We start from the raw sequence: 27114 nt of genomic DNA on the forward strand, positions 1-27114 counted from the left end.
CATGCCAGAAGCGACTTGCAGTTTCTCAAGTCGCTGCTGACACGGAAAAAGAAAACTATATGATATGAGCAGTGTTGTGGCATAGTAATGACTGGGCTAGTAATTCCCTTAAATAATTGTCCTAGTGGCTTAAGGTTTCTATTGCCCAAGTCTTACATGTACCAGTAGTTTGGAACATAAGGGACACATACTGTAATATCAAGCAGTGTATGCCTCTATTGTTCGTTCCAAAATTGCAAGGTCTTCTATCTATTAAAAGCAGTAGAACAGCCAGAATAATATTCTGACACAGCTGAGTGTTATTTTGGAAGAGCTAGCTAAAAGGTACTTGATACAAGCTGATTTGCAAATATTTGGATATAAGAGCTGTGAGCCAATTTTTGACACATTTATTCTAGGAACAGCTTTGTCTGAAAATATTACACTCCACCTAAGTAGTTTTTCTCTTTCAACAAAAGTCCCTTTTATTAGCAGCTTTCCCTAACCAGTCATTTTGTTTTATTCTGCAGAGTCTTCACCAAGAAATTGAAGCAAAATTTGATGAAGATGCTTTTGACTGGGATCAAGTGCGTAACAATGATGCAGCAGGTCTGTTGAAGATGTTTATACGGGAACTTCCAAGTCCTCTCTTCACTATGGAATATCTGCCTGCCTTCATCTCATTAGTGGAAAGTAAGTAGAGCAATTAGCATTCTGCATAGTATCCTCTTTTTAACCCAACAGCTTGACTGAGTCACTATTCACATTCCAGAATTTTTTTTAAAAAATCAGTAGCTCCAATATTTACTCCAGCAACCACTCCAAGATCATTTCTTCTCCCATCTGCAAGTAGACTTCAATCTAGAGCAATGGTCTTCCATGTAGTTAGACTTCAGCTTCCAGAAGTCCTAGCTGACATGTACAAGAGACATGAATTTTAGTCCCTGCCACATACACATACCAAGCTTCTATCCTCTCCTCTATTTAGAGGTTTGTCAATCATTTGCTGTCTTTTCTCCTTGCCTCCTATTCAAGTTTGAGTCCTGGGGGCACTCAAGCATATTCCTCTAAGGCACAGTCTGAGTCACTGTTTAAGGTAGAGTTGTGCTGGAAGTCAGAGATTAGATGATGTGTCATCCTCTCCACATCAACAGGCACCATAAGGTTGTCCATAAACCTGGTAGGGTTTTTAGAACTGGGGAAAAAACTAATAACAAGTTTTTTTAAAAAAAAATTGCAATGTCAGTGGCAAGTTTTCATAACCAACACAGCATGGCAGAAAGTTAAAGCACCTCTTCTTTAGACTGCAGTATTAATCTAAATCAAGTAACATTCCCAGCTGACTTTTTAAAAGTAGATGAGCACAATTCTACATATAAAAAACAAATGCTGTAAGACCCCTGTTTCCAAAGGTGATACCTGAAACCATAGATACATTCAAATACCAGTTACAGTATACTATAGAGCAGCATGAGCCAACTAAGGCCCGCAGGCTGGACGCAGCCCCGACCCTCCTAATTTTCTCTGCCCTCTCAGCATAAGGACGTGATGATCTGTCACTTTCTTATCTGAAAGGACAAAGGCAGCTAAGAGCACTCTGGAGGGTTCGAAGCCCCCATGTGCCTTCCTCAAGCCCTCCTCCCGGCACAAGGATGGAGTAAGCAGCCCCATCCTTATGGCAGGAGGATGGCCCCAGGAAGGCAGGTGGCAGCAGAGAGCCCTCTGGAAAGCTCTCAGCCACCTCCTGTCTCACCCTTCTCCTGGCACAAGGATGGGGCTAGTCGCCCCATCCTTATGCCAAGAGTGCAGCCCGAGGTTCAGGGAGGAGGATCGGAGCAGTGGCCATGTGTCTTGCCCTCCCCTAGCATAAGGATGGGGTGAGCAACCCCATCCTTATACTAGAGGGATATTTTTATGTATTTATTTATTTTTATTTATTTATTTACCACACTTACACCCTTCCTTCTCACTCCGAATGGAACTCAGGGCAGCCTTACTAAGACAACAATTTGATGCCATACACACACACAGACACACACACACATCAATAAATAAGCAAAGCATTAAATTCCAAAACAATTAAAACATTAAAAATTAAACAACGTTTAAAATCACGCAATCTAAGACATATTCCAAGGCTGGTCCAAGTCACCTGATGATGACCTGACCCGGGCCCCACCCCACCTAACGCTTGCCCGCCAACTGTCCCAATCTGGCCCTTCTGGCTGGGCCCACACTGCAGCCCTAGGGCAAAAAAGTTTGCCCCTACCTGCTAAAGAGATATCCCCCCCGAAGGGATTTGCTAGGAGCTTCAGATCAACTTTCTAGTAACTTCCAGGAGAAATATACCATAGAATCACCTGGAGGACCAAGCAAATTCACAGGGAAGACCAGTCTTCCATGTGAACCTGATAAGTGAAACCATGGATATGGGTTCTGTGGTTACATGGGTTTCACTACATATGGCTGCTGTTACTGACAAAATCAGTGGAAAGGAAACTTGCATATCGGCTTACCTGCCATGCAGTGAAAGATCCCTAATGAGCTCAATATCACATTGCAATTGGCTTTACAATCTCTCCCAAATATAAGACACTGCTTGTTGTGTGGCACAGATGGCGGCATTGTAGGGGAGCTAGAAGAGTCTGGCTGCTTGGATTCTGGCTTTGATTTGTTTATTTGACAGGACAGTAGAAGAATGGAACTGCTGGGCTGTGAATACAAACAGAGCCACAGGTTGCATGCACAGCCTCCAGAACTCCCACTGAAATACAGCCTGTGTGGAATTCTCTGCTTAGGTCTTTGCTAGTTAGGCTTGTAAACAAGCATTTATCATTTATGGCAGGGCATTGATGATAACATTGATAGAGAAGAGTAAGAGAACCTTTCCCAAACAGACATGCTCTGTTACTTATCTCCCTGGCATTATCTCTTTTAGCAAAAATTGTGGGTTTCATCAAAGGGGGAGAGACAGTTTAACATTGCTTATTATTTTTATATTTTGATTTGTACAGGATGCAGTTTTCCTGCCAAATGAAAAGATAACAGTGATTTCAGTGGAATGAACTGTTGAGTCAGGATAGTTTGAATCACAGGATTAGATACTATGTGCCAGCAATTTTGATACCAGCCAATCCTAGAACCATGAAGCCAGAGAAATGTAGATTTGGAAGAGACCACAAAGACCCTCCAGTCCACCCCCTACACATGGGAACACACAATCAAAACACTCCTGACAGATGGCCATTCAGTCTCTGTTTTAAAATCTGTTTGAAAAAGGAGACTCTGCCACACTCTGAGACTGTTGAACACCTCTTCCCATTAGGAATTTCTTCCTAATGTTTGGGTGAGATCTATTTTCCTGTAGTTTGAATCCATTGCTTCATGTCTTGGTATCTGGAGCATCAGAAAACAAGCTTGAGAAAGAAGCATTGGAAAAAAAAATAATCTTAATTTTAGGTTTGGAAAGCCGCTATATATTGTTGGACCTGTTATTTCTACCACTGCTTCCTATGGCCTTATTAATCTGTGGAAGAAAGGCATGTGGTCTCAAATATGGTTTATTGCAACTTCACAGGATTTTCACAAAGCCACTCTAGTGATTGTGATTATTTGGTGATATTCCTTACAAGGCAAAACATGGAGAGTTTAATACTCTCATTTAAAAAAAAGTTACTTCTTGTTGCCACTAATTACTAATTAATTGTAGTAATTTAGTAATATGCTACATTTATGTTTATACTATTAAATGATCTCCATGACCCAGCTCCCCATGCGGGGACATGAGAGAAGCCTTCCACAATGGTAAAACATTGAAAACATCCAGGCGTCCACTGGGCAATGTTCTTGCAGATGGCCAATCCTCTCACTCCAGAAGCGACTTGCAGAAGGAGCCCCAAGTGGTGCAATGGGACAAACCCTTGTGCTGGCAGGACTGTAGACGGACAGGTCAGAGGTTCAAATCAGGGGAGAGCATGGATAAGCTCCCTCTGTCAACTCCAGCGCCCCATGTGGGGACATGAGAGAAGCCTCCCACAAGGATGGTAAAACATCAAAAACATCCAGGCATTCGCTGGGCAACGTCCTTGCAGACAGCCAATTCTCTCACACCAGAAGCTACTTGCAATTTCCCAAATAACTCCTGACACACACACAAAAATCCCCCGTGATATTTTAGGAATAATAAGTAAAATTTGCACCAGTTGTACTAAACTATTACCAGATATTATTGTTATGAATTTGCTATCTCCCTAAGAACATGATATAGATAACATTGTTATTTGGACATGTGTTATTTTCAAGCTCTGTCGCAGGGAGCATAGGAAGGAGAATTTAGAGGTGATCACTGCAGAAACAAAACTTTTTAGAGAATTAAGAAAAACAGTATAGAATCACGAGCAGAATGAGAGCAATTCCAGTTGCGGATACATAGCTATAGAGGTTGATGAAATAGACAAATGGAGCAATGCATATGTGGTATAATAATATCTTGGATCTGTGCAACATTAAACAACATGGCATGAAACATCCCTTGAAAATGAATGATGTGGTGTTTAACCTGAGACAGAGATGGAGGGCTGCTTTGAATTAAAACTGAAGGCTTCTGAGACATTAAAGAAGAACTGATTGGCAGGCCATAAGGAAAGATGGCCTGCATGTGACCCAGAGGATCAACTATGTCAGGAATGTATTCCTAAAGAAAAGGTTTATTTCTAAGGCCCCTTTGAAGGCCAGAACTGAAGCTTTCCAGTATTTTCTTATGTAGGATTTTCTATCCACCACCTGGGGCTGAGTTTAAATGTAAAGAGGAGAGAGGGAGGGCATAGTCCAATCATGCATGGTCAATCAGTATTCAAGAAAGTGTATATAAAATTAGTCTGGAGATGTATATAATATATAAATTTATGTGGGGAAAACAAACATGAGGAAGTTATTATTATTATTATTATTATTATTATTCTGCCTTATCTCCCCAAAGGGACTCAGGGCGGTTTACAGATAAAAATAAGAAAGAGATAATTAATTGGCCAGAGTTTTTGGAAAAGGGGGGGGGGGAAGAAAATTGATTAAAATTAAGAGAGATTTGAGAAAAGTAAAAAAAAAAAAGAGGGTGCAAAGCCCACTGAAGAACTAAGGGTAGATAAATTGCTAAATGCAAGAGGAAAACCAGTAAAGGAACACTGGCAAAAATATATAAAGAAAAATTCAAGAGATATTCCAGATAAAATTTCAAATTAATTACGAGTTCTACTATGGGGAGTGTTGGAGCATCCGAGTATAAAAATCAATTGCCAGAAGTTATTTAAAGTAAGAATAAGAGCAGCACATGCAGTGATCACTAGAGGATGGAAAGACAAATTGAAATGGATGTTAAGCAATTGGAATGATTATAAGTATTATCAAGTGCTGTTAGACATTATGGGAATTATGACTAGGCAAGCAATAAGAATGGACAAACAAAAGGTCATTACAAATAGACAGAAGGTCCACTTCAACTGAGTGAAAAATGGAGGTGTCAACGATCACATCAAAGAAAAAATACAAAGACTTTACCAGTGGCTGGATCTGCAAGATTAGTAGAAATATACTGTGGTTGAGGAGGGAAGGAGAGGGACGGGGGGAGGGAAAATATAATCTACCCCAGTGTAAATTAGCATAATGTCATTAGTATTTGTTGAATTACTCAGGATTTATGCTTGTAACACTTGGAATATGTCTTGTTGATTTGTGTTTATAGCATAATAAAATACGTTTAAAAAAAACCAAAAGTAACAAATGGCAAACATTCATTGCCAAAACAAACAAACAGAAAACAACAATATAACAACTGGAGCTGCAGCAGCTTTGTAGATAGCAATGGTGAGGCCCCACTAGGTCCGTTGGTGTTGCATCGGCCTCAAGGAGGGCTATGGCAAGGCCATCCTGTGTCCATTGGCACTGTGGCAGCCTTGAGGAGGGTGAGAAGTATATGTATTCTGCAACTAGTTCAGTTTCAGTATTCTAGTTAGTGATAATGCATAACTATAAACCATTTTTGATATTAATATTTCTGGTATCATATATTCCAAACACTAATAACACCAAAACCAACATGCAAAATATAAAATGATTTAATCTGTCTTCACTTACCAAGAATCAGTAATATCAGAACAACTATGCAAATGTGATGATGCAAACATTGTTAATAACACTGTATAATAGAGCATCAATGAGGAATGCAAGTGATGAAACCTATCAGTTTAACACTTGATACAAAATAAAGAAAAGTTAAAGAAATATATAGACTTCTTAACCATTTAAATGAAATAAAACAATTAAAAGACTGAACATTAGAGTGGAAAGATTATCTTGTTTGCTGCAAACCTGCTCATAAATTATATGCCCCACAACACAGCTGCTGGAACATATCATGACCAGACTATTCTGTTCCCCCAGCATTTTACACATTATTATTTTCAGATTTTAATTGCTAACAGCATAAACACGTCCCAAACAATTTTTCAAAAATAAGCCTTAATATTCCCAGGCAAGTTTGAATAGGATTAAAGCTTTTTTGTTGTAGTTTCCAGCTCCAGCTGTACATTTTCACATTCTAGTTGATTTGAAGGCAAGCCAAGCTTATGCAAGTCTGTGTTGATCTTCAAATTGTACTTTTTCAGAATGTATCTTTGTTTTGGAAAATCCTAATAGGGTGAATTACTCTTTTCATTGGGGATTACATCCAAAAGATAACAAGTTAATGGAACTGACATTTGTGATAACTATAAACTGTGAGAACTGGAGCTGATATCCATCCTTCAGTAATAGGATAATTTATACATAGATTTGTGATAGTGGGTGAAAATGTGATACTGCTTACTGATTAAGTATCCTATAAGAGGATTTGATTAAGAAAGGCAGCAATCAATGGCAAGATCTTCCACTGAACAAAATGAAAGACTTATCCAAATGCAGATAACAAACAGGAAAATCAAACTGTTAAACGACCAGGAAATTTCCCTCTGAGAAAAAGCTCCACCATTAGCTTTTGCTCATGGAGAAGGGAAGATCAGCAGTATGTAGTGTCCCTTTCTGTCTCATGCACTTTCTGGGGACCGACCTTCCTTCCTTCCTTCCTTCCTTCCTTCCTTCCTTCCTTCCTTCCTTCCTTCCTTCCTTCCTTCTGTGTGTTGTGTTAACTCCCCCAGATGCCTCCTTCCCTCCTTCTTCCCCTGCGATTGACCCCAAGGGCCATCTAGTCCAATCCACTTCTTTCTGTCATTTAGCAAAAGCACAATCAAAGTACCCTCGACAGATGGCCATCCTACCCAGAGCCATTGAGCAATTCGATTCAGGAGGGGGGGGGGAGAGAGAGATGAAAAAAAATAGTGAATCATGAAGAGTAATTCCATAACACAAAATAATTTAAACAGTATGGTTCATTCTATATTTTATGTAGATTGAATTAAATCAATTTAATGTTTGCTTCTCATAGACTTAGCATGGGGATTTGGTTAACCAGTTAAAATTCATGAGTAAACCTGAAAAAATTCGCGGGGAGGGGGAATGGCTACAGCCCTGATCCTACCTCTGAATAACAACAACAACAACAACAACAACAACAACAACAACAACAACAACAGTAAGGAACAGTGGACAACTCTCTACAATGTGATGGCAAATTAACGGAGAACTCCTGAATAAAATGGATAGTTTGCTAGTGTGTGACAGAGGTAGGAAAATCATCTATTTAATTTCAAACAGATTATGCCTGAGCTGTATGGTTATCTACTCTTGACATGTTAAGTGGGGTGAAGTCTTCACTTTAAAAAAAAAGTACTTGTAAGGCTATAAGGCTAATGTCATCTTACTGGACAAGTGCCTACATTGCTTTAAAAAAACCAAAACAACCTAGTGCTCCAGAAAAAAAAGTTGGCTTTTTCTCAGGTGGCAGATTTCAGGGTTTCTGTTAAATTCCTATCATTTTATTCTTAGAAATCTCTCAGGTCAAACTGCAGCTGCAGGCCTTGCATTTGCTGATCCTGTTGCTTCCTGATGCCAGCAGGGATGCAGCCAAGGTAGGCATGTTGTTCACTGAGGTTTGCTATCTGTATTTGCTGACTTTCAAATGAGCTGATTCTATATGCAGAAGCTACATGTTTCCAAGAGCATAACAAATGTAATGCTTTCTTATTCTTAGGCTGAGCAACTATTTTCCTCTGGGAACAATTAATTCTGTAGAGAGAAGGATGGTTGAAACATCTACAATTAATTGATCCCTTGGTTAGCATGTAGTTCTTTATTCCCCGTATCTCTGTTAAAATGTTACAAGAATGTGTCTAATCAGGAAACAGTGAAAGCAGCCAGGCTTCATCATTGTCAAAGGTTATTTTTCTAGTGTGTGCTGACTATTTATCACTTAAAGCAATGGGAAAGACAATTCTCAGAGTGCCCCAGTGTGCATGGGTTTAATAGATTAATGTTACTTTATAGGCATAAGACAAAACAAAGCCATATGATTGCATGATCATTCACTTGATGTTGTGCGTTGTTTAGTGAATTGCTTTGATTTTGTATTCTTGTGCCACTGTATTGTCCTTTTCTGTCACAGCTTTAAGATCAGGTTTCAAACAAGTATGATGAAAAATTATGCTGCAGATCAGAGCGAATATTTTGTAGAGTACCAGTTTGACTTGCTAGTTTGCAGATTATTTTGCATGATAACTAATTCTAGCTTTTAAAAATGGGTGCTATTCTACAGAGATATGAAAGTAGAGATTGAACCAGGATATGTTACTTACACCCATTTTGTATCAAAAAAATCACAAGTTGAACACTTCCCAAGCATCTAGAACTGTGTGATGTATTTTCGAATGATGTGCACAGATCCAAGTAAGGTGGCCTTTTGCAGTTGACAGATCTGCAGATATTTATTGTTTCCAAATGCCGGCTGAGATCTTTTGGCATGGCACACAATGTGCCAATGACCATTGGGACCACCTGTACTGGTTTATACCAGAGCCTTTGCAGTTTGATTTTGAGGTCCTGATAGCAGCTGAGTTTTTCCTGTTATTGTTCCTCAATGCGACTGTCACTTGGTATGGCGACATCAATAATCCAGACTTTTTTCTTCTCCACAGTCGTGATGTCTGGTGTATTGTATTCCAAAACTTTGTCATTATTATTATTATTATTATTATTATTATTATTTACTATATTTATATCCTGTCCTTCTTGACCCCGAAGGGGCTAGACAACAAACTCCCACAAAAGCACACAAAAGAAAGTTCTTAATATACACCTAGCTTTTCTGCCAATATTTACTGTGACCAAACTAATATTCATAGTAGTACAGGTTAAAAGCACACAGAATGAGCTTTGTAATCTAGTAAATTGAGTCTGAGTAGGCTTCTTTCTGCTAGGCCCTTCTGCAGTTCTTGAAAAAAGTGGTGGCTAATGAGAAGAAGAACAAAATGACTTTATGGAATGTTTCCATGATTATTGCCCCAAACCTTTTCATCTACAAAGGCAAACGTGCAAACCAAGAAGAGATGCTAGCAGCTGCCACCACAGCCCATGTTGTGAGACTTTTGATAAAATACCAGGATATCCTGTGGACAGTAAGTCAAAATGTTGTTTTTTAAGATTATGATTAAATGGGATTGACATACTTTTATTTAGTGGCAGTATTCTTATATCTTTAGCACCTAGGTAGTAAATGGAAAATCAATAGGCACTAAATCACAGAAATGTTTCCAACTTGTTGCTCATCTCTTAAAGTAACAGGAACCTAATTAAATATATGTCTGCCTTGTAGTTAGTCAAAGAGATGTTGCATGCACTGATAAAACTAATATAGGGGTGTATGCCATATTCATAATCAGAGAGAGGTTCTGATGGTTTCCCCTTGATCTTACATGAGGAAATCAAAGCTAAATTTGAACTAGTTCGTCTTGAAACAGCTACTTTGATATAAGTTACAGAAACTTTAAAGTCACCTAAAAGTGTATTTATGTTGTGATTGCACCTGGGTTAAAGTCCACACATGCCCCAGAAAGCACATGCTTTTTTGCTGGGGGTGTCCACATGCCCTGTGGGACTTTCCAGCAGGGCACCAGGACACAAAACAAAACCCTCAGAAAAGCCTTTTAAAAAGATAATTTACCCATCTGCCATTCCTCCTTCACCAGAGCTCTCCTGATGCATAGAATGATGTGCCAGGAGAAGGGGGAGGAAGGAAATCTCTCCTGGACCCCCCCCCTTCTCCTGGCACATCATTTCCATGCACCAGGAGAGCTCCAGAGAAGGGGAAATGGTGGCCGAGTAAGTTGTTTACTTTTAAAAAGATTTTTGGGGGAGTTAGGGGGGCTGTTTCAGGTTTCTTTGGCTCCAGGAGCCCAAGAAACCCAAGACAGATGTGTAGATGGAGACCAGAAGTCATGCAGTGTGACCCCTGGTCCCATCTACACAGTGCCCGAAGCTGGAAAGACTTGGGTCTTCAGAAAGGCTGGAAAGACATGGGTCTCAAATGAATTCATTTTTAAGTGGGGCATCTTTTGGATGCCTTACGTGAAAACACAGCTTGTGCTTTTAAGGGTTGTCTGGATGCACCCAAACCTTGGAAAGCTGATAATTTAAACTCCAGCTTTCAGCAGCCTTCTGGCATTCATGGCCATTGATTATTCTGGGAAATAGTTCTTTAAAAAATAACATTAATAAATTCAGATTTCAAAATAACTTTTTATTTGAAGCTTTTCCAGATCCATGTTCTACAGTAATAGGCAGAGTCAAGTTATACAGAGTCAAGTTGCGTGTTTATATGTTGGTCTTCTTGTCAGAAGAAACTAAACTTCATGCTTGATTTATGGAGCCAATTTTATATTTCAAGATAGAAATGAACAATCTTCAGAATTGAATCAGGTTCCTAAAATGTTTCTAAATTATGAGGCAGCCTGGCAAAAAGAAAAAAGCCTCTAAATGCTATTTCCTTGAGAAACCAAATAGGTTTGATTCAAATTCAATTTTCAGCCTGGAGGCCTTGACATTCAAGTCAACATTTACTCCCTGTTTTACAGATGCAAACTTCAATTTCACAGCATGTGGCTGCTATGGGAGCTAATTGTTAATTATATGTTCACCAATCAGAGGCTGCAAACTAAAGCAAGCACATTCAGTAAAGCTGTAGGAAGTGACCCAGTGCATTTGCATGATTTTTGAAATCCATAAACAAAAAGTTAGAGGCTTTTTATACGGCACAAGAAACATCTTTCTTCCCATGTAGCTAGAAGGTTATGATAGCTTTTTATCTATAGTGAAAGACAGAAGAGGTGGAAAATGAGTACCTGCATTTGCTCATCAAAGACCATAAAGATTGTAGCATCAGTCCTTTAATTGAAAATATTGTGCTTGATGCTTTGATGCTGACTAAAGCTTTATCCTTCAAGAGCTGTACAGACACAGGAGTAGAAAAGTTCATAGAAGAACATGTTGGCATTCATTACCTTTTTTCTAAAGAGAGAGGAAAAGGGCGAATAAATAAAACATTTCAAGAAGGAATTCTGGGATTAGTGCAGAAAATGCCTTTATTGTCCTTTTTAGAAGATTACTATAAGACCTCTGTTTCCAAGATTGCCTGTATTGAATTTCTTGAATAAAATTGCATTCAAGGGATGTCTCTGAGGTTATCATGTATAGTTAGTTTTCTTGTATTTGTCCATTTAGGTCCCAACATTTCTGATTTCTCAGGTGAGAAAGATGAATGAGGCTACTATTAACAATACCAAAAGGCAGCTAATGTTTGACAAAGGTGTACGAAGGTTGTTAAGAAGAAAAACTATGGAACGAGAGAGACCAGAAAGAACAGAGGTGATTATTTGTTTGTATATCTCTCCCTTTTCCCATAAATATGTCCTCACAATCACATCACATCCTTGGTGCTTCAGATCTGATTAAGCAGCTGCAAAAATCTTTGGGCAGGGAATAGTAGATAAGGTTTCTTTACCCATCTGAGAAGCATATTCCAGATTCCTGGAGAAATGGTTCTGAGAGCAAGTGAGTTTGAAAGTACAACTTACTTTTTTTTTCATGTCAGGAGCGACTTGAGAAACTGCAAGTTGCTTCTGCTGTGAGAGAATTGGCTGTCTGCAAGGACGATGCCCAAGGGACGCCTGAATGATCTGATGTTTTACCATTCTTGTGGAAGGCTTCTCTAATGTCCCCACATAGGGAGCTGGAGCTGACAGAGGGAGCTCATCCACGCTCTGCCCAGATTCGAACCTCCGACCTGTTAGTCTTCAGTCCTGCCGGCACAAGGGTTTAACCCATTGCATCACGGGGTGCTCCAACTTACAAATTATAAAGGCATAAACATTTGATTCTGATTTAACCTTTGTATCATCTGAAGAGATTTGAGGTTGCAGTGATCCATGTGGATGCATAAAGAGGGGGTGTGGCCCTACTCTAATAGAGATCTCCATACATTAACCCAGGGGGCCAGGTCACAGTCCCTCAAACTGTCGGAGGGCCGGATTATAATTTGAAGAAAACATGAATGAATTCTTATGCACACTGCACATATCTTATTTGTAGTGCTTAAAAACAGTACAATAATTAAAATGAAGAACAATTTTAACAAATATAAACTTATTAGTATTTCAATGGGAAGTGTGGGCCTGCTTTTTGGCTGATGTGATAGGATTATTGTTGTTGTTATTGTGTGCTTTCAAGTAGTATCAGATTTAGATTGGCCCTGAGTGAGGGCCGGGTAAATTACCTTGGAGGGCCGCATCCGGCCCCCGGGCCTTAGTTTGAGGACCCCTGCATTAACCGAACTGTGAGGAGCTCTTTCTCCCAAATGGTATTGTTCTGCTTAGTTGATGTCAGCCTTCTTCAGTAGTAGGCACAAGAAAAATGATTCCATGATATTATTGGTTGGAGAAGCACTGCCCCAATGATCACGTAAGAGGCACTCAAATGTAGATCCAGGAGTCTGGATATTGCAAAATTGGTTGATATAAACAATTTCTTAAAATTCTGGACAACTAGTTGAGTGGACAGACCCCAGTAGAGTGGAAGGTTAGATAAAGGTGCATCAAGCTTTGTAAAGTCTAGAATAAAGAGAGGTAATAATTTGAAAAACCCAGAAATTGCTTGACCTCCTTCCTTGTTTTGGGAAGATACCAGGAGAGTACTGCTTCCATTTTGGAAGTATCCATCTCTGCTTCCTTCATAAAGATTTGATTGCCATGAAAGTTCACAGCTGGGAGGTCAAATGCACATTTATCTAGCTCACCATACAGCTAGTACTCACAGTTGGGAGAACCTGCCTGCAGTTGCCCACCCCTATTCTAGACGAAGCAAAAAGGTAGCACACATAAAGTGCATTACACAAGTTTATCAGTCCATGAACTCCAGTAAGCAGGCTATCCATCATGGCAAGAGTATAGTTGGCATACTTGTGAACCAGACAATATCCACTCCAAAGCTTTGGTGCGTTGAATGCGATTCTCCTGCTTCTTGGCAGGGGGTTGGACTAGATGGCTCATGAGGTCTCTTCGTACTCTATGGTCAGCAGAGAGGTCAGTTTTCCCCTGCGAAAATTCAGCTATTCTTATTCCTCCTGAGAAGGTACAGCACTGTATAGAAGAGGCAAACTCTCCAAATCTCACATCTGGAAACTACACATATACATTATCTTAGGGGTTTGGATTTTATTATTAACTATGGTTTCTTTGCTTTACAATGAAATCTATTCCCACAGTGACAAGAAAAAAGTACAATATTTTTCAGGACTTCAGAACTGCAAATTGGTTGATTTCGGACATAAATCTTTGACAGAGAAATGTATTAGTCATAGAAAATGGAATGGGAGATTGGCAGTGAACAGTATTTGGATAAGTAACTTACATTTCAGTCAGCTCAACATAAAATCTACTATTCAGATATTCTGAAATAGACGCTAGTAAAAATTGAGTATAAAGTCTTCCATTGTTCTTGTCTCCGAGTGGTACTAATTGTATTAGGAAATGGAAGTAAGCATTGCTAATTAAGTTATTTCTGTTATTCACAAAAAGACTGATAAATGTTGTATCATTCCAAGTAAGGTCAGTGAGATTGTGTTTAGATCTACCTTTACAAACAGCAGATCTTATTGCTACATTATCTTCAACAGGAAATAATTACTTCCACTGCTAGTTCTGTAAGATTTATTGATCATGTCACCAAGAAAAAATTAAACCTCTCCTTATCCTTTTGGCTTATTCAGGTCCAACAAATGTTTCCATTACTCTTTCCACAGTCCCCACATCCCTTCACTTTCTTTTCTCTCTCCCACCTCCACCCTCTTCGTTTCTGTGACATTAGTTATTTAGTCACTGGGTAGAAATGACTTGAAACTGTGATAATATACGCCAAGAAGTGGAAACTAAAAGAACTGCCAACTAAAGAAGAATGGGAAACTAAATTATCCGAAATCATGGACATGGACCTATTGACTTCTATCTAAAAGATCCGGGGGACAAACCCATAATCCCAACAGACTGGACCCTGTATAAGAATTACAAGGAAATATAATGGAACTCACAACGACTCGCTATTCCCAAATGATTACGAGATATATAACCGAAAACAAAAATTAAAGACTCGAATGATCTAAAAGAGAAGTGACCAATAGTAAACAAAACTACGGCACCAGTGTGAAAACTAAAACTACCCAGGGAAGATGAAGGTGGAAGTCAATAACAGAACCTACATCAAACCTGACTTTATTCTCTTTATGTACTATCTCTCTCCCTTTCTTCTCCCTTCTTTTTCTTTCTTTCTCTTTTCCTTTTCCTTTCTTTTCTCTTATCTTTGACTGCTTGCTTCTCCCCTCCTCTCCCCAACGCATCCTTAATCCATCCCAGTACACCCCTATACCTAACCCCCTCCTATTACTCTTTCCCATCACGACCCTTTTTCTGCTTTTAAAATATTTGTAAGCAAAATTATAATAAACATATTATAAAAAAAGAAAATGTGATGATGTGAAATTCACCCCCCATGAGTTTTTAAAAAAAAAATCTGGTGACATTTTTTTAGCTAATGAGAAAAAACTATTTTCCCAGACTATTCTATGCCTTAATTAGACAGCAGATCTCTTTACAATCTTTGCAAGCAGCCCTCAAATGTTGGGAAGCAAGCCAAAAGAGGTTTGTATTTACTATGAGGCTTCCTCACCAACTCTCTCTTATACTACTTTTGCACTTTGAACTCAGTTTGCACCAGTTGAGAAAAGTCAAGGATGAAGAGGAGGAGGAAGTAACAAAGTAGGACATTTTAATGCAGAGGGAAAAGTGAGTTAATTAAGACTGTCTGTAAACAGGACAGTGAGAGAGTATGGAAAGAGGGATAGCTCTTCTTTTCATTGTCTCCACTTGTTTCAAATTTTCTTCTTCCAATGGAAGTTATACGTGACATTCTAGGCCTGATTATTAATCAAGAAAGGCTTTTCATGGGCAAAATGGGAAGTAAAGAGCAGGGAAACTCCATTGTCTAATCATTACTTAAGTTAATATTTTTGCTGAAATTAACAGATTGTTGTTTCTCATTTCTGCAGTCTGACATACCTGAAGGAGTGATAAGAGTTCATGCACCATCACATTCAAAAGTTTCTATGGCAATTCAGCTGAACAGTCAAACAAAAGCCAAAGATATTCTGGCACGATTTCACTGTGAAAACAGGTAAATTAAAGCTAGGCACTGAGGTATAGCAGGAGTAGGGAAAGTGGTTTGTGAACCCACAAGTCTGTTTTATAGCTCCTGGGTCCAAATTTGTTTTGTGGCCCCCAAAGTCCAAAAAATGTTTTGCCTTCTCAATCCTTCCATCTTCTACCCTTTTTCTGATAGATTGCTTTGGTGGACAAAACAATAGTTTGTAAAAGGGCAGCCTCCCTGATCGCTTGTGGTGGAAGAGGCAGTTTCTAGTTGACAGCAGGTTTAAAATATTGTTTTTTTTTTTTAATGTGACTTTAAATTTCATTTTATTTCATATCCACACACACATTGCTTTCACCTCGCACATCACTGACAGTTCTTGGTTTCCACATTAGAACAGTGAATCTGCTCAAGTTTTAACTCAAACTTCAAGGAAGGCATCCACATTGTTGAATCCTGTGCAAAAGGCAGAATGGTTTCCAAAGCACCTTTTTCAATGTCTTTGAATAGGTATATGCTGATGAGGTAGAAATTGAGAAAATTTATGTTGAATGCTTTTTTTGTTTAGGTTTATTTGGGGTCTTTGTGACTCCCTGTTCCCCACTTGTTATTTGCAATGGAAGCAAATTGTGTTCATTCCAAGACTGGAATAAAACAGGGAAGGATATTGAACAGCTCTTTTATATGTTGTCGGTTCCTAGAATACCTCACTATTAGAAGTCCTGGGACTTTCACCCCAAAAACATTTGGAAGGCTGCCTATTTCCCACTTTGTGCTTGTGGAATGGGATCCAAGCCTCAAAGCTCTGCTCCAAATTGTTTCACATTTGCCATTTGTGTTGAGAGAGAAGCAAAATCAGACCTTCCCACAACTGTACTGAAGCCTTTCAAGGACTAATCTTTGTTTTCCACTGAGCACAGAATTGCTGCTTTAATTCAGATATGTGTACAGTCGGCTCTTTGTACCACAGTTTCAACACACAGATTTATTTATTAAAACCAAAAAGCAAGCCTTGCTTTTGCTATTTTATATATGGCATATCATTTTACTATACCATTGTACATAATGGGACTTAAGCATACAGGAAATCCTGGAACCAAATGCCAATAGACACCAAGAACTACTGTATTATGTGAACTGTAAGAAGAGTATTTGCAAACATGCACTAAACCGTTATGTTAATTTTCTAGAAACTATAACAAATAATAGAGTTTAGCATAGGCCGGGGGTTTGTTTGGATTTACTGGTAGATCTATATGTGATTTTAACTGGGGGGTTTCAGATTTCTTATTCTTAATAGAAGAAATGTGCTAACATAATGGTCATTTCAGTTGACATGATTTTTTTCCATTTCAATTTATAGCCGCACCTCATCAGAGAAGATGAAAATGCAAACCCAACGTTTACATGAAATTGGAGGAAATATAGGTAAATGTTGGCTTCCACAGTAGTAGACATGTCATCTTAAATAAACTTTACCTGTGCAATTAAACCTAGCTGCAACACATAACTAGTCAGACAGATTTCAGTAGGCAATCACTTCAGCAGAAGTGGGAATGCATAATAAGAGTGAACAGTTAAATAGCCTCCTCATCTAATGCTGTCAGGAATCTGGGGACTAGTTTGGGGCAGAGCTTGGTCAATTATTTTTTTTTACATTATAGCTTCCTGACATAGCTACATCCCTGACAGGACATACAATCCTTCTAGTACAGTGTGGCAATGCATCACATTCTGTGTTCAGTATCCTGTTTCACATAGCATTCTGATGTCCATTACCCAACAGACTCCATGGCACTTAGATGCCTAATGAGTAATAAGACCTATAGTGCAATGGCCTTGCTGTTTATTTCATTTATAAAATAGTCTCAGAGTTATCATTACATCTTTGCTCCAATTCCAAGAATACAAGCATTACATAATGTTGCAATCAAAATTTACATGAGTCATTTTATAGTGACACAAATGCCCAACAGCCATAGCGGAGCACCTGATGAACCAACCTGGACACAGCATATTATTTGAGAACATAGAAACGCTGGACCACTCTAACAACTACCATGTCAGACTACATAGGGAAGCCATTGAAATCCACAAGTGTATGGACAATTTCAATAGAAAGAAGAAAACCTTCCAACAAAGGATCCCCCAGCAGCAATCAGCCAGGCTTTGAAACTACAAGGCCATTCCATGCTTATCAAGGTTGCCAATTGCAACAGTTACACTTGTCGCAAGCAAACAAGAGTTCTTTCTCCCACCCGGGACATTCCACAGATACATAAACCTCACTTGCCTAGTGTCCAACAGACCTCACAATCTCTAACGGTATCTTCCAAAAATGTGGGTGAAACGTCAGGTGGAATGCTTCTGGAACATGGCCATACAGCCCGGAAAACTCACAACAACCCAGTGATTCCAGCCATGAAAGCCTTCGACAACACAAATGCCCAACGGATTGGCAGCCAATATCTGCTTATCCTGAAGCTGATTTTCTTCCTCAACAAAGTCCTTATCCCCCCCCCCCCCCCCCGAAACACAAACACACACCTGAAATGTGGTTTGGACATGTTTTGGTTACCCAAACAAGACTTAGTTCAGAAAGAAAAGAGCAGATTGGTAGGATTATTGTTGCATTATGGAGCTCTTTTTTTCTCCCAAAAGCCCTCCCAAAACCTGAACATCAGCCTGAACTGGGATTTCTATTTATTTATTTATTTAGCATTCCTGACATAACTATTTATCAGTGGAGCATCAATAATAGATTCCAATCCCGCATTAAAAATGTTAGAAGTATAAAGATAACACTACCTAAAACTATTTTAATGCAATGTTTCTTTCAGGACAACACTGTTTGGATCCCGATGCTTACATGTTGGATGTTTACCGTGCAAATCCACAAGCAGAATGGGTGATTAAACCAAAAATAAGTTGAAATCTGTAATGGCATTTTGACAGAGCACTTTGGAGAATGCCAAAGAATGGTTGAAAAGCTCCCTTTTTGTAAGCACATTGTCCGTGATGAAACCAAAGTAGTGACAAAACTCAGCAAATATCTTCTCAATGTGATTTGCAACCTGTGTCTTCCAAGTGTTTCATAGATTTTGAGAACTTTTACTTCAGTTAATGGTTTGCTATATTAATAATTTATTTTGTAATGACTACATTTTTAACACTGGTTTTACTGCTGCCACTTTTGAACGGATATGAAGGAATACAAACAGCTCTAGAACAAAAACTAGATCACCAGTACCACTGTCACCATCACGCCATGTACATTTATCTTTACTTAAGGTGGAATCCCAGGAGGATAAGGACAACTACCAGTAGGAAGGATTTTTGAAAGAAAAGAGACAGTACCATTTAATATGAAGGACAGTGCCAAAAACCATCCCTGGTCAAAGGACTTTTTATTGTCAAATACTTGTGACTCAGTTCAAGACAGCCAATAAGAGGGAAAAACTACTGTGTAAAGCATTTTTACTGTTAATGTACTGTGCATGTATATAAATATATAGGTATAAACAATTACATATCAGGGTCTTAATGGCATTTCTCTGGATTTATCCATGTCTAAATTAATATGTAGCAACTTTCACAAGTTAACGTGTGTATTTTATACAGTATATGAATGAATGAAAAGCCAGTGAGGTGTATTGGTTTGAGTGTTGGACTATAACTCTGTAGACCAGGGTTCAAATGCCCACTTGGCCACGAAACCCACTGGGTTACCTTGGGCAAGTTACATTCTCTCAGCCTCAGAGAAAGGCAATGGTAAATATCTCAGAATGAATCTGATAATTAACCAGTTTTTCTTAGGTCAGTGTAGGTTGGAAATGACTTAAAGGCACACAAAAATGATTGAGAATTGATTTCAAATACAAACTACTTTGAAAGAACTGAAAGACAGAAGTCTGAGTACTTCATAAAATTTGCAAGTTGTTTTTTTAATGATGTATCCCTCTATTATTATACATTCATAGCATGTGAAGTTTGTAATTTCTTGTTCGAATACATCATCCTTCCCCTTCTCAGACACTTTTTTTTTTTGCTTTTTCATTTAATGTGTGTGTGTGAGAGAGGAGTGACTTGAGAAACTCCAAGTTGCTTCTGGTGTGACGAAGGAGCTAATGTTGAAAATAATGACCTTGCTGGATTGTTGTTTTCATCACATACAGACTTTGAACACGATCCCAAGCAGTTTAGACCCCTTTTTATTTCAATTGCAAAACCAAGTATCTTTCATATGACGTAAAAATGAAGGCATGACCAACACTGTGTAACCTATACTATGGTTACAGTTCGCCTTGGGTGACAAAAATATAAAATACAGCGTCAAATGGGAAGTATTCACTGACCACTGTAATAGAAGAGTAAATGTACTGCATGTATTGAGTTCCAGTTTTCATATATTTTTATATCTGTAGTAACTATAGTGTGTGTGATTTTTGTTTTGTTTTTGTAACTCTTCTGCTTCTAAGCAGAACCTTAAACACATTTTGATGGTTTTAAATATGGAATATGGATTACATGTTCAATTTAGGAGTGAAATAGAGAAAGAAGGAAGAAAAAGGCATTTGCAATTGATATGTATTTGAGCATATGACTTAGCAAGTGCATTATCACCATGGGACTAGATAACCCATGTCAGACCAGACTGCATACAATACCTGATATTTTATGTAAATCAATGTAACGTATGTCTGTAGATTGACATTTGATATAGGTGAGCTATTTACAATATTTAGAGGGATATAAAAAGTGGTAGTACACATTTTATAATCCATGATTTGCAAAATGGAATAATTGTCTTAATAACATATACATTTCAGAGAGGTACTGTCCAGTATTCAGTTATAATACTGTAACTCCTCAGTCAGTTGCTAGAGTCTTAAAGCTGCATATTCTGCTTTTCCCTGAAAGCTTTAGAAATTCTAAGCATCTATCAACTGACCATTCTGATAGCCCTTAATAAACTTTTTCTTGTGAAATCAGATTTCATCCACTACATCACTACCACAAGATGCTTCCCTTCGTTTGTTTCTGCATGTAAAATCTCAATTATGCAGGAAGTCTTAATGCAGAAAGTGAGAATCTAGCTATAGTCTGGACCCCCCAAATGGAAAAGGTCAGCTCAAGCTGGGGGAAGGAGTGACTAAGAAAATGTGTATGTGAGTATGAATCAGAAGTGTACTAGGTGATCAAGCACCAAGAAACCAATGGCAGTGGTTTATCTTTGAGCCCTCTTGGGAGTAATTGAAGCTACAGGCTGTCATTTGCACATTTACTTGGGAGCAAGTGAGCTGGAATACATTCAAGACACTTCTGAGTATTTATTATGTTTGTAAGAATCTTCATAAGGATGCCTGAATGAAATTGGATGAAAAAAGCAGACAAAACCAATAGCACCTACCTGCCAATGCTGAGGTCCCTCCTTTAAAAACATCTCAGGGGAGCTTGCTCATAATGCAGCCTCAGCTTGACCTTTAAAAAATAAATCTACCCAGATTTGTCTATAATTATGAATTTGTTACACAATATGACAAGCAAACAGAGCAGGGCAAAATGCCGCAATTCCTCCCACTTTATTGTTATTTTCCAGGTCTGCCTTGATGTATGCATGTTGCATTCTTATGTTTATTTATTTTTGTACTGAAACTCTTTTACCAACAGCTTTATAAACCAGTAATGGGCTCAGACTGTTATTATCTCACAATAGTAGCCCAGACTAGTAAAGATGGCTCTAAAACTGTTTTTTTTAATGTATTCATCATTCAACAGTTATGACCTGTATTCTAAACCTCTGTGTCATTGTTTCCTTTATTCACATGACTGAAGTAGTCTTATATGGCACCCTATGGGAAAATCTTCCCTGTTCCTCTTGCACCCAGAAGCAGGTACTACAACAGATAGGAAATTGATGGTTTTGTTCCTACATTGCACTGTATTAGAATTTCTGATATGGGAAGTTCTGGCAGGAGAGAGACAACATGAGGTGCCACAATTAGAGTGTTGGATGAGGATTCCAGGTGACTAAGGATGGGTCTACACTGCCCTATATACCAGGTTCTAATCAGAGTATCTGCTTTGAACTGGATTATATGAGTATACACTGCCAGATGATCTGGCATAAGCAGAAAATCTGGAATCAGATCCTGGGATAGAGGGCAATGTAGATCCAGCCTTAATGTTTGAATTAGGCACTGAAGTCCCCTTGGGCAAGTCCTCTCTCAGCCTAAATAAACACATGGGCAAACCTCCTCTGAATAAATCTTGCAAGAAAATTCTAGGATAAGAGTTGCTGTTAAGTTGAAGTTGACTTGAAGGCACATAACACAAACAATGATTTCATAGGTGCTGGAGGGACCATTTGTCCCATTGTTTGAAACTGCAAGAAATTTTGTGTCCTTGCTGCATAAAGGTAACTGGTGGTGATATTTAGGATTCTCCATTTTGTATATTTATACAAATATTTTATTTTATTTATTTATGACATTTATGGCGATGGATATGGATTCAGTCTCTCTACTTCAAGGTCCGAGGCTGTTGAGCAGTTCGGCAGCTGTATCCATGACTGGGATTCGCTCTGCTCACCCCATACAGGAAGGGGGCTAGAAAAGGTGCCCTAAACATAGTCTACATCTCTCTTCTCTAGCTGGACTGCCACATCCATGTCACCACCATGGTTCAAAAAAGAAAAATAAATTTTGAAGCGTGGACACTGTTGGATTGAGCTCTGCAAGTGCAGCATTTTTTTAAATAAAGCAGAGTGTTTGAGGATCAGGACATTTGTAGGGATGCCAAGAGACTTGTTTATAAAGCTATTGTCCTCCTAACCCTGTTATACTGAGATTAAGATTGTCGGGGGAGGCCTTGCTCTTTGTCCCGCTACCTGCACAGGTGCGTCTGGTGAGAACGAGGGACAGAGCATTTTCAGTGGTGGCCCCTCAGCTGTGGGACTCTCCCCCCAGTGATATTAGAGCAGCTCCCTTCCTCCTGGCCTTCAGAAGGAAAGTAAAAACCTGGCTCTGGGGTCAAGTCTTTGGGGATGAACTGTAGCGCAAAAATAACTATGAAATATGTGCATTGATTTTCAAAACGGCCCCAAATTATGACTGTGAATTGTGTGATTTTAATTGTGATAATATTTGTATGTTTTAATGTGTTTTTTTATCTCTAATTTTTAATTTAAATATATTTAATTGTTCTCTAAAGTCATCAAATAGTTGCCATTTGTAAAGCCACCTTGAGTCCCCTTCGGGGTAGAGGAAGGCGGGATATAAATAGAGGACATAAATAAATAAATAAATAAATAAATAAATAAATATTCTTGCCTACAAATGTCACTCTCAACTTCTGGAATGATTCCATCAGTGCTGTCTCCAAAAGAAATCCTGCAAATCTCTTGGGAAGACAAGCAGACAAATGCCAGCATTCTGGAAGAAACAAAGACCACCAGCACTGAAGTGATGATCCTCTACCATCAACTTAGCAGGACTGGCTATGTTGACTGAATGCCAGATTACTATCTCCCAAGGCAGTTACTATACTCTCAACTCAAGAACAGACAGTTTAAAGATGGACTTAAGGCTGACCTCAAAAACTGTGGCATAGACACCGAGAGCTGGGAAGCCCTGGCCCTTGAGCATATTAACTGGAGGTTAGCTGTTACCAATGGAAAGCAAAAAAGAGAAACATTTCAAGAGGAAGGTTCATCAAACCAACCATTGTCAAGACAGCCTTCCATCTAGAAATTGATGTAATCACTGTGAAAGAACAAGCAGATCCAGAATAGGTCTCCACAATCACCTAGGGACCCACCACGAAGACTCTACAGTTGGAAAACAATCATACTCAGTCACAAGTAATAGCTTGTGGTGGTAGATAGTCTATGATGACACACACATTATGGAAGAATGCTTTTATTGTGTGGAGCCCTATTTTATTTTACATCTGTATAATAAAAAGAGCCACTTAAACCAAAAGAAATACTGTCAAGTAATCAGCAGAAAATACATTGTAAACATTGATTTACAAAAAAATCACCAGCAATTAAAAAAAAACAGTACTGAGTTAATGTTGTTAACCTATTAGTAGAGGTATTTGTTGCACAAAGAGGTTTTAAAAATTACAAATGGTATAAAAGTTCTGGCTAAAAACATCATCCTGAGATGGAAAATATAGGTAGATCACTATACAGTTAAAACATTTCTTTTTCATTAACAGTATGCAAAACCTCTTGAGGTGGACCTTTTTCCTTGCCATTTAGTGCTCAGCCCCAGGGCAGGAATGTGGAAAGACTCCACGCAGGTCGAAGGCTTTGCTGAAGTCAAAAGATTCCACCTGTTGGCTCTTGATCAGGACGAGGTTTCTCAAACACCCTTGGAATGAGCTCTTACTGGTCAAACAATTTTGTTTTACATCAGCTAGAAAACAAGCAAGAGAACACAATGAGTTTGCTTACTGTCTGGAAGACATTAAAATGTGCACATTCAAAGCTGCCCTGATATATTGTAATAACACCTGCGTCACAGAGACAGTGACCAAACAGTTCTTGGGGGCTGTTTGACCACTAAAAGTCATGATGATGGTCAAAAGGTCTCTTGAGGGGTCTGCGAGTTATCATTTTGCTCCCAAGATCAAGCTGGCCGCAATTTAGTTTTGTGGAGGAGAGAAATAAAGGAGCATCAATAACACTCAAAAACTGCTCACATCACTGGATCCTGCTGTGTTTTGGCATTCTTTCTATTCCAGGAAACAAACTAGTGTTCCCTTGCTACTTCACGGTTCGCTTTTAGCAGACTTGCTGTTTTGCGGGTTTTTGAAAATATTAATTAAAAATATTAATTATTTTTAATTAATGGAGGCCAGGGATCCCAGAAGTGCAGCGGCCTGAGACACGGTAAGGAAGGCTTGCCTCCCTGGCCTCCATAGACCCCAGAAGTGCAGTAGCCTTAGGCACGGCGGGGAAGGCCTGCCTCCCTGGCCTGCTGCTGCCTGCATGGCTCCAGACGCTCTGCGGAGGCCAGGGAGGCAAGCAGGCGCCCTTGAGATGGGCTGGGAGGCAGGTAAGGATGCACGGGTAAGGAAAAAAATAAATAATGTATAAATATTTAAAATAATATGGCATCCGTACTTGGTGGATTTTCACTGGAACGGAACCCCCGCAATAAGTGAGGGAACACTGTATATCCTATTCTGGCATTTTCACTCCCAATTGTTTACAACACACAACTACACATAAAGCTTCCCAAAGAGTTATAATTATTTACTTGTCCCCCTGCTCTTGCTTTTGAAAGTGAGGAAAGCTACATACCAGGATAGCCTCCAACATAAATGGGGTTGTTCGTATCTGCAGAGGTTGAGTGCATATGTGGATTATCTGTCTGAACCAAATTCCCATCAACTGTCAGAGCAATGTGATGTTTGCTTTTGTTTGCTTGAAGCTTGTGCCACCTTCCATCACACAGGCTGGCTGTGCCTTTTGGTTCATAGGTAGCTGTTATTCTGCCAGCTCCATTGTTGACGCTGAATAAAACCTACACAAAATCAGCCAAATGGCAGTAAGGACAGGAGACAAGTGAAACAGATGGCTTCTTTAACCTAACAAACCATTTAACAATGATGTGGGAATGTTTTCATTTTAATCACACGGAGAATGATTAAATCAAAGCTCACTTGAAGTGAATGCAGTTGTGTACATTCCCTACATTTGACAAAGAAACAAGTAATGCAATATTGCCTATGTGGGCAAAGTGGGTGTCTTCAGCAGTTTAGGTAAGTAACTACTCCTGCAATAACCACAGAAAAATGCATGGAAATTTAAGAAGGCGAACGTAGCTTTACTATGTTTCTTGTCTAAAATGTGTTAGCTAGGAACCTGAAAACAACTGTCTTGTCAAAGCAGGAAAAATATCTGGTATACGCTGTTTGAAAGCATTTTACCTTTCACGAATGTGACTGAATATTCAAAATTTATCTCATGCTTGATGAGAAAGGATGTATACAAAGGTTAGGATACCCCATAAAACTTTTGACAATTTATGTTTCCCTGCATGATTGTGAACAGACGAGCACTTCTTTTTTGTTAGAAGGAACAACAAAATCATTCTGGCATTCTGTTCAGTATTTACGACATCAGACTTGAAGGACTGAGTAGTTCTCATTCATGGCCTTCCAGATAGGTACCAGTTGAAGATTTAGGGTGCAAAAATGTGCCATAGCATCGTCTTCTTTCACATGCCTGGTACTACTGATGCTAAAGAGCCCAATATATGTGAGGTTTGGATCCAGAATTTAAAGAAATTACATTTTGGGGACAACTCCTAGAATTCCTCATTTGTACTGATTGAACCAATTGCTTTACAGAGAGTAACTGCCAGAGTCACCTCCTCACCTGGCCTGTCTCACATTGCCAAGAATTTTACTGGATAATTTGAAAGATAAAGCTGAGGAAATAAGGCAGATTAGTCCCTAGCAGTGGAGTAGAAATTGTGGCCTTCCAGATGTTCTTGGATTCCTGGTCCCAGAACCCTTACCCAAATAAATAATGGTAAGGAATGTTGGGAGTTGCAGGACAAGAAGCCCTGGATTGCCTTGAAGGGTCTGAGTAACACAAAATTAGCCACACACAAAAAACCCATACCCTCCCAGTTTCCTAAGAAGAAAACAAAGTTTGTCCCTCAAGAAAGTGCCATCCTTTGTCATCATCCCCATCTTCCAGTCATTTTGCCATAAAAATTTTTTGGACAATGGTCAAGATCCCCTGGTGGTGCTGTGGGTTAAACTGTTGAGCTGCTGAACTTGCTGACTGAAAGGCTGAAGGTTCAAATCTGGAGAGCGAGGTGAGCTCCCGCTGTTAGCCCCAGCTTCTGCCAACCTAGCAGTTGGAAAACATGCAAATGTGAGTAGGTCAATAGATACCGCTTCTGTGGGAAGGTAACGGTGCTCCATGCAGTCATGCTGGCCACATAGCCTTGGAGGTGTCGATAGACCATGCCAGATCTTTGTTTTGAAATAGAGAGCACTATCCCCCAGATTTGAACATAACTACTAGACTTAATGCCAGGGGAAACCTTTATCTTTCCTATTAGAGTCTTAACCACAGTCCAAATATTTTAACAACAAAAACCTTTTATGCATGTGTACTCCAAACTTAGAAATGTTTCTTGGAACTAGTTAAACTCAACTTAAACTGAAGTATGTCTGAAATTGCAGCTTGAGTTCATTTTCCCCACAGATATTGCCTATTTAGAAAAGATGTTATGTGCCCAGGCCAGTGGCAGGTGTAATGTTACTAATCTATATAAATAAAAATGTAATGTTAGTTTGTGGGATTAACATAACTCACAAACCACTGGATGAACTTACACCAAATTTGGACACAATACACCTATCAGGCCAATAAGTGACTATCACTCATAAAAACAATGAAAAACACAGTAGAAGGGACTTAAAAAGTCAAAA

General features: G+C 39.0%; 2 protein-coding genes across 4 annotated transcripts in view; one reads left to right on the forward strand and one right to left on the reverse strand.

The window, feature by feature from the left end:
- Nucleotides 1-21448, forward strand: part of ARHGAP28 (Rho GTPase activating protein 28) — a 105496-nt gene extending 84048 nt beyond the window's left edge. For all 3 annotated transcript variants that reach the window (XM_067467463.1, XM_060775072.2, XM_060775073.2), the window contains exons 9-15: nucleotides 510-672; nucleotides 7954-8036; nucleotides 9381-9578; nucleotides 11680-11823; nucleotides 15554-15678; nucleotides 17015-17079; nucleotides 18492-21448. In XM_067467463.1, coding sequence (XP_067323564.1) covers nucleotides 510-672; nucleotides 7954-8036; nucleotides 9381-9578; nucleotides 11680-11823; nucleotides 15554-15678; nucleotides 17015-17079; nucleotides 18492-18583 — 870 coding nt within the window. In that variant the 3' untranslated portion in view covers nucleotides 18584-21448. The remainder of the gene's footprint in view (nucleotides 1-509; nucleotides 673-7953; nucleotides 8037-9380; nucleotides 9579-11679; nucleotides 11824-15553; nucleotides 15679-17014; nucleotides 17080-18491) is intronic.
- A 2106-nt stretch (nucleotides 21449-23554) lies between these two features.
- The window catches only part of LAMA1 (laminin subunit alpha 1), a 115865-nt gene continuing 112305 nt past the window's right edge, over nucleotides 23555-27114 (reverse strand). The window contains exons 62-63 of the mRNA XM_060775074.2: nucleotides 24965-25187; nucleotides 23555-24074 (exon numbers count right to left, since the gene is read on the reverse strand). Of these exons, the coding sequence (XP_060631057.2) occupies nucleotides 23914-24074; nucleotides 24965-25187 (384 nt within the window). The 3' untranslated portion in view covers nucleotides 23555-23913. The remainder of the gene's footprint in view (nucleotides 24075-24964; nucleotides 25188-27114) is intronic.

The sequence above is a fragment of the Anolis sagrei genome, chromosome 4, assembly GCF_037176765.1.
Source record: "Anolis sagrei isolate rAnoSag1 chromosome 4, rAnoSag1.mat, whole genome shotgun sequence".
NCBI lineage: Eukaryota > Metazoa > Chordata > Lepidosauria > Squamata > Dactyloidae > Anolis > Anolis sagrei.